Source organism: Parasteatoda tepidariorum, chromosome 10, assembly GCF_043381705.1.
Source record: "Parasteatoda tepidariorum isolate YZ-2023 chromosome 10, CAS_Ptep_4.0, whole genome shotgun sequence".
In the NCBI taxonomy this organism is placed as follows: Eukaryota; Metazoa; Arthropoda; class Arachnida; order Araneae; family Theridiidae; genus Parasteatoda; species Parasteatoda tepidariorum.
The window spans coordinates 17332899-17341881 of record NC_092213.1 but is presented as its reverse complement, the minus strand read 5'-3'; the positions used below and the strand labels follow the sequence as shown (position 1 = coordinate 17341881).

The 8983-nt window shown below is 27.8% G+C and overlaps 1 protein-coding gene across 1 annotated transcript; it reads left to right on the top strand.

Moving 5' to 3' along the window:
* The first annotated feature begins 1271 nt into the window (after positions 1 to 1271).
* On the top strand, positions 1272 to 7776 carry LOC107451778 (probable G-protein coupled receptor AH9.1). Its single transcript, XM_016067986.3, has 2 exons — positions 1272 to 1422; positions 6207 to 7776. The coding sequence occupies exon 2, from the start codon at positions 6217 to 6219 to the stop codon at positions 7324 to 7326; it is 1110 nt and encodes a 369-aa protein (XP_015923472.2). The 5' UTR covers positions 1272 to 1422; positions 6207 to 6216; the 3' UTR covers positions 7327 to 7776.
* The last annotated feature ends 1207 nt before the right edge of the window (positions 7777 to 8983 follow it).

Here is an 8983-nt window from a genome sequence, read left to right as displayed (position 1 = left end):
CCATGCCGTTTAGTATTAAATGCAGTAAAATTTAGTTATTTTATTATTATACATTACAGCATGGCACAAAGACCATTTATTCGGTTAAATTAAGTTTAAGTTTTGAATTTTTATTTAATGACTGGTAATAGGAACTATAGTTTTGAAAAACAGAATTTCCGGTTAACCGTTACCAAACATGCGGAAAAATGAATGGTTTAAATACCGTATATTTTGGTTTAATACCAGACATGCCATTACCATGCTAGAACTATTTTACCAGAATTTTCTTCTCAGTCTAAGTAAGCACTTGCGCTAAAACCCATCGTAATTCAAGGTGGTTGTTAAGGCCCCAATATTTTGGAAATCATGACGATGGTGGCAAATTATGATGGTTAAAATTTTTCGCCACTGAAATCATAGAACCTGCATGGAAAGGTTTAATGTCTCAAACAGAACCGTGACCACTTTGGGGTACCTTTTGCAGGATTATTATATAGAAAAGTGCAACGCCTTTGGAAATACAGTGAAATAAATTGTTTTCTTTACGTAAAATTTGCAACTACCTCTAACTCCTCAAATTAGAACTATGATCCAAAGCGATTTTGTATTCTTTTTGTATGCCTGCTTTAAATTGAATACGTGTTTTGAAGTATCCAGTTTGTAGCTATCCTATCTAAAGTAATTTAATATTATTTGATAAATATTGTTGTTGTTTTAATTCTTATGAATTTAAACATTTCTCTGGGTGTACACCGACTTATCAATTAACGAAAATGTATAGTATAATATTTGGAATAACCCTCATCATATATTAAACATTTTGCAGACAATGCCATTACTTAATGTTTGTTTCGAAAACATAGTGATATTGAATTTCATAATAATTTATATTAATGAATAACAGCTTTATGATAAGTAGTAAATTTATAATAATTGCATTCTCAAATTAATTTACCGAGGACTACTTGGTGTTATACGTTACACTCCGAGATTAATAACCAGGCATCATGTAATTACTTAGTTAAATTTTCATATATTATTAAATTTTCATTTAAACGCATTAGAAGAACCAAATAATGTTTGTTGTAGTATTTTATTTAAGTTGCATGATATTTTGTAAAAAAATATGAAATAGCATTTATACACGAATTTCGTGTCTACAAAAAAAAACTCTTAATAGCAATTGGGATGTTGTATTAAAAATTAATATTGCATGATAAAGCGAGTAAATGACATATATATTTGTGTGTGTTGAACAGTATCTAGATCATATTTCATTTTACCATTGATAAAGGTATCCGCGAATCATGTCTACTTTAAAAAATTGCTTCAATTCTTTTATCCATTAACTCAATAACTTAATTCGTACTTAGAATTACTTTTTAATCAATTTCTATTAATAAAAAGGCAATACAAAAATATCGTCTTGTTTTTTAACAAGTAAGTATAATTTTTTAATTTAATTCAGTGTCGTTGTTAATTAGTAAGTAATTAAATTAAATAATAGTAAACTTTAAATGTATTTCAAACCCTATTATTGTGTAATTAGTTAATTATATATTTGAAATACATCTTTAATATGGTTAATGTGTATAGAAAATCATATACTGTAATCATACATTTGCTCCTTTTTATTTTACCTTTCAGTATTTATGGCTTATTTAAATAAAATTAAAAAATAACTTGAATTATAAAATGAATTTGCCTTATTTATAAAAAATATGCTGAAATATATCGCTATTAAAGGATTTATATTTCAGAAAATTTATTTCCTTAAAAAAATTCATGAAATTGTCTGTTTATTTTCACTTGAAAATTTATTTAGCAAAAATTATTAATTTATTTCTGAGTCCATTTCAGTTAATATATGATTATAACTAATACATTATTTTCATACGTTTAAAGCATATTTTTAATATAGTTTATGGACATTGGAAACCACATATTTTAAGATAATACATAGATAATGTTATTGGAGTTTGTTATAATGTTATTGGAGTTAATGGATAAAAATAATGCTGTTGGAGTTAGGTTTTCTCTCAGAAAATGGTCTCAATTTATTTTTCAGAAAAATAAATTTAGATAAAAAAAAAGTTTACAACTAAAAAAAAAAAAACTAGAAAGTATTTATCAAGCAATTTTTGCTCAAAATTCAATAGAATTTCTTTCAAAGGTATATGAAATATGTTCTGGATTAACCATTTTACGAAAGTATTTTTTTTTTACTTGAAGCAAAAAAATTTGTATAGCAAAATAACTTGATATGCCTTTGTAACTTTAAATCTAAGTATCGGATGAATAAGGAAGCTATGTTAACATATTTAATGAGAGCATATTATGTAGAGATGTAATCTTTTGAAGTAATTAGGGTAACAAATAAAGATACTCTGAATATCAATCTCTAAAAAAAAATTTCTTTATTATATCTTTATTTATTTTAGAGAGAAAATTTTAAGCGAAAGATCTTTTTCTTCAAAGTCTTAAACAGCAATCCTTCTCTGTTATTTATAGTTCGTAAGACTTTAGTTTCAATGAAAGATAATAATTGAATAAAGATAGGATTGTGTAAATATGTATTAGTGTTTAAAATTTATTTCATATCATGCTTTTTAAATGAAACTAATTTTTTCAAATTATTTGTTAAAGATTGTAGTTCTATTAGTCGTAGATTACATAATATTTCAGTCATAGTTTTATTTACACCTGGTTATCTGATTCTGTCATATGACAAATTCTACTTTAAGTAAGTGAAAGAAAAATGTCAATAATTATAACACTACTTATTATTTTATTAGCTTAAAAAGATAGATTAAAGATAAATCTGCATTTGTTATCGAAAAATCTTCATAGGAAGGCAACATTGGGCTGTCTGACTGACTATGATGATGATGAGGATGATTATTTTATAGGATTTAATGTTACTTGTTATGCATATAAATATGCATTTTATTTAATATCGAAATAAATTTAAGAACACAAAAAATTATGAGGAATAAAATATATTTAAAATAAACTTCAATTTACTTAAAAGTACTTTTACATTCCTTAACGACATCCTATAAGTGTTAATATCTAACCATTTTATAGAACTCAAATGAAACAAATGACCAAAGAATTACAGAAAATTTTATTAATTTAATTAAGAGGGAAAAGCCATATTTGTAGTTACACAAAGTAGTTACACATTTGACCGTAGGGTGGCATTGGAACTATTTGGGCGAGAACGTTGCCTTTTTGCAACGCTTTGTAAAAATACCGAAAAATACTTCTCTTTATGCCTAGAGTATAATGCCTATTAATTTCTTTAAATATTTCTCTGAGTTCTTAGGATTCGTGAGGATTGAGGTTCTTAGGATTGAGGTTCAATATCTATATTAAAAGTAAGATCTTAATAGTTCAAAGGAGAGAGGCAGTCAAAACTGGTATTAATTAGGTTATTATAAACTTACATTTATTTTAGTCATATTTCGGGAAATAATAGCTCAAAATAAGACTTATTTTGCGCATTTCTTATGTACGTTTACCCTAAACTATATTAATGTCAGAAATGCTTTGATCAAGATTATTTATTATTTCTTTTTTACTATATTTCTGGGTGTGCCTGTTTCTGATTTAATTAAATTTTGATTTATACTTTCCAAATAAAATAATAGCCACAATGTTCTCAAATGTACAGTGTGCCAAAAAAAGCAAAGAAATATACGATTTTTTCAAAATTTGGTCTCTCATGAGCTGATCAACCGATTTTACTCAAATTATTGTATTTTGCCAAGTAAAATGACATGCTTTAAAGTTTTGTAAAAATTTTATATCTTACAATTCAAAATTTTTTCGATTATAATTAAATAGAATAAGGAAGTAATAAATATTTATTATTATTTTTTTTGCATAGTAATGTTTTTGGATAATCGAATTTTATATGTGTGCAAAATATTTTCAATAAGTTAAAAAAATCTCAAATATAGCAAATCAAAAATTTCTCAAGATATAGCGAAATACACAAAGAGTGAAATTAATAATAAGGGGCCCAAATGTTGGATCGCTCTATTAACCGAATTATAAGGACCATACTTTGAATTGAAAAATTTGAATTCACGATTATAAAATTTGTTTATCGAAAGATAATTTCATCCAAAAAATAAATTTTAGTAAATATTTTTTACTTTATTTCATAACAGTCTAAGAAATTTTTCATTGTAAAGTATGGATTTTTTACATAATTTTAAAGAATCTTATTTCACATGTCGAAATACAAAATTTTAGAGAAACTGGTTAAATAGTTCCTGAAAAATCACATTTTAAAAATACGATTTATTTTATTCACATATTATTATATGCCCCTATATATTTGGGTACAAAAAGTTATTTAGTTTCTTTAGGCTCACTGTACATAGAGAAAAGTGTTGCACGTTAGACCTCATGTACAATGCTAAAAAAAAAAGGAATGGCCTTACCCATTATTTTTAATCTTATGTTGGGATCTTCACGTTTTAGGATTTAAACTTAACGGCTCTCGGGGATGACCTCAAATATGCTAATTAATAAATGTAGACGATATTTTAAGTTGCAAAATTTGGCACAAAAACGTACTTTCTCTGAATAAACATATTCGGATTTCTGACCCCCAAAATATAGGAGATATTTTGAGTTGTATTTCAAGTTACAAAATCAGGTACGCCAATACCAATGTAGAATGTGCGAGAAAAAAATCAAATCTAGGACTCCATGTTAATGGTTCAAAGGGGAATCCTCAAATATTCTAATTAATTAGTGCTAAAGACATTTAAATAACGAAATCATACACAAAACCTTACTTTCTCAAGATAAAAATACAACTTTATCAGCGGATTCAGATTTTTGACCCCCGAAATATAGGGGGTAGCCGCTATCTGGGAAATATGCTCTCAGTTGTTCGTTCAGGAGAGCACTCTCAAGTTCAGATCCCTTATTGTTCCCTTTGATATATCTCAAGAACTTTTTAAAAGAAATGAAAAAAAAAATTTGCACACTATTATGAAATTCGTTTGTCCAAAGATAATTTCATGCAAAATATAACTTTTAATAGATATTTATTATTTTTATTTATATTATTTAATAATGCTCGAAAAAATGGTGAATTGCGAAGTATACAAATTTTTGTATCATTTTAAAGGACATAATTTTACAAGGCGAAATGTAAAATTGAAGCAAAATCGGTCGAATAGTTCCCGAGAAATCAAATTTTAACTATCTGTTATATTGTATTTCTAAGAAATCATTTAAGATTTTCTAAGCATATATTAGAGAACTTTTTCTGATATTTTCATCACCATCACCATAGTTGACCAGATAGCCCAATGTGAGCCAATGCCTTCCTCTGAAGATTTCTCCATGACGACTTCCAATTTACGTGTTGGAAAAATCCAATTGTATCACTCTGATTAAGCAAATATTTTTACGCTCTTAATAAATAAGAGGTTTTCGGAATAGTCCAATTAAATATTATTAAGTATCACGCTTAAGATTATTATAATCTATTATTGTTAGTCCAGACGACTTTAAATCTAAATTTTATTTGCATTTAAAATAAATTTATCTGATAACGACTTTAGAAGAAAGGAACTCGGAAAGACAGGACCAAGAAGTAACTCCCAATCACAATAATATACAATACCATTCCCAGTACAATACACAGTACAATAATGCACAATACCATACCCAGTACAATACGCAGTACAATAATGTACAATACCATACTCAGTACAATACACAGCACAATAATGTACAATACCATGTAGCACCTGAGACCAGTTTTCTTCCTCTCCTATTAGCATGACAGCAAATTGTGGGCCAGAGCCGTCAATACATTCTTCCTCCGTTCTGCTGTTTTCTTTGCGATTGTTCTCAAGCTAGTAATTCTTAAGATTTTGAAATCCTCTTCCACACAGTCAAGCCATCCGATCTAAGGTCTACCTCTAACTCTAGATCCCATTGGTTTACAATTGAATATCTTAAATATTAAATGATATGATGTATTAAGTCAAAAGTATTTAGTAGTTTTTAAAATTTGATTTCCCTTAATCGTGTATTTGGATCTCATGTTTTTAATCCTGCATCAATCATGCATTTTCATTAATTGCGCATTTCAATTAAAAACGCATTCATAAAATCATACATTTCTTATTTTTTAACCATGAAAATATGCTTATAAAGTAATTAACTCCTTTTTTTTTTACCTGTTTTAGAATTCCTAAAATGGGAGAATGCCAAAGCAGCCAAAATATTTCCGCCAACATCACCAAAGTGCAATCAACTGACGTTGAAGGCGAATCACTGGAATTCATATTCTATGGAATTGTCGCACCAATCATTATTATTTTCGGCATTTTTGGCAATGTCATAAACATATGTATCCTTCGTATGCCAATACTGAAAGGTGTCACATATGTGTATTTGAAATGGCTTGCAATATCTGATATCATGTCTTTGCTGTTTTACATCACCTTTTCACTAAGGCAACTGGGCTTCCAGTTAAAATCTTATGCCGCTGCTGTATATTACGCTCATTTTGAATTAACACTACTGAACGGATTCATGGCAAGTAGTATGTTCTTAATTGTCTCACTAACAATCGATCGTTATTTCTCTGTTTGTTTGCCAACAAAGTTTCAAAACATTCACAACAAGAAGCAGGCGCATTGCGCAATTGCTACAGCCTACGTTTGTTCTTTGATTTTGTATTTACCATTATTCTTCATAAAATATGCTGATATCGATAAGAAAACTTTAGACAGTATGGACAAAACTGAATATATTCCACACACGAACAAGTGTATAGTAGAACATGGAGTTTTTCAAACGTACGTTGCTATCAAAGAATTGTGCGTTCGTATTGGACCAATTCTAACACTTGCTGTTCTTAATACTCAGATTATTAATGCATTTAAGAAGGCCATGAAGAAAAGAAATGCTTTAAAAAATTCGGAGAATAAAAACATCGAGGAAAATGCTAAAACTGGAAGTAAAAAATTTAGAGAAGAAAAGAGACTTGTTAGCATGCTAATTGGAATAGTGATACTGACATTTATTTGCAAGATACCAGGGTCTATCCATGGTTTTATTGCAAAACATGCGGACAGAAACAGTTTTGGAATGCTGTTGTTTGCATCGATTGCGGATAGCTTAGAAGTTTTTAAGCATAGCTTGAATTTTTGTATTTATTGCTTGTGCAGTTCTCAATATAGAAAGGCATTTATATCCTTGATATCATGTTTCAAAGTTCCTCAAGCTTTTAGTTCGACATATAGTGAATCTTCTTCTGCTCGCTGCAAAGCTCGCACAGATGAAGAAATTACACACGAATAAAAATTGAAACTTACAACAGTAAAACATTTTTTAAACTTATGTGCATCGTTATGCTAATGCAAAATTTATTTCAACATTTGTTTCTAACTATGCATTTAACGTTAGCGTCCATTGCTAAAAAACTTTTTAACGCAATAAATATTAAATTTTTGAATTATTTTCATGTACAGTTTGCAAAAAGAAAATTGATTTTTATCCTGTATATCATATTTCAGTTCCCTTATATTATGTTTCAAATTTTCTATACTTTTAGTTCAACATATATTGAACCTTCTTCTGAACTATACAAAACTTAACAAGTTCTAGCAATGGTATATCGAAAAAATAAATAAATAAATAAATTAAATCTTTCAATAGTAAAAAAAAATTCATTGAACTAATATGCATAGATAGATTTATGCAAAATTCCTTTCAATATTACAAATAAACTATTATTAATTGGGCACTGCACCTTTATGTCTTTTTCTTATGATCTTTTTAGTACATCAGTTAATGAATTTTTGAATATTTTTATTGTACATTTTACAATGATGGAAGGTATTTTTTTCTTTGTATCCTAGTCTAAAGTTTCGCAAGTTTAACATATTGTAAACCATCTTCTGAAAATTTCAAAAATCGCAAAGGAGTTGCATTTATTTGCAATTATAAAATAAAACTTTCTACTAAAGGTATTTAGAAAAATTATGAATATCTTTTTGCTAAATCAAAACCATCACAGGCAACGAATAGACCTTTCCCTTATTCCTCGACAGATGACAAGACTGTGCTTTTTTGCTTCATTCTACGGTTTGCCTTGATTCGAAGCACAAATCACTCGAGTTTAAAACAACATAAAAGTCCTAATTGAAGATGATTTTTACGAGCATTATGTTAAATTACGGCAAATGGTCATTTAGTTTACAAGAAAAACTTTTTAGATAGATCTATTTTAATGATCATTATAGCTTTACGGGCAGGAATTTTTTTTTACAATCAGAGATCAGAACACTTTTTCCGTTCACTGATCATAATCTGACTGTGTATTTTTTAACAATGTATTTAAGAACTTTAAATAACTGAAAGATGAAAATTCAAATGAAAATAATTGATTTATATATTTGCTGATTTTTTTTTATAATTTTTTATTTGGATAGCATTTTATTTTGAATTGGGTAGCATTTTTGGTAAATATAAATAACTGAAAATATAAATAACATTTTTTCTGAAAAACGATTCAAAAATCCCTACCAAAAGCAACTTAAATTCTCAAATATGTCTTCCCAAATGAAGATTCAATAATTTGCTGACTCATATTTATGTATTACTCATAATAATTAATCTTTACATAAAGTCTTGAAATTCGAAATTATCTATAACACATTTTTTTATAGTGTTTTGATTATTTACGCATAATATTTTTTGAATAATGCATTCAAATTATTTTTCATTGTGCTGAGGCCTATGAGCAGAAAAATATTTTCAAGACATCAGAAATAGTAAACCTGTTTATTAAAACAAATTATTAGCATCGATTTGTTTATTACAGGTAAAATATTTTGCTAGAAAGTATTTTATCACTCAATATATATATGCTGGGTTATTCATTATTCCCTCCGGGTAGGAACAGGACTATAGCATTGATGTATGCCGTGTGACCAAGGATTCACACTTAGAACAC

Excerpts from the sequence above, each read along its gene's own strand:
- LOC107451778 (XM_016067986.3), top strand. The coding sequence starts at position 6,217 with ATGGGAGAATGCCAAAGCAGCCAAAATATTTCCGCCAACATCACCAAA.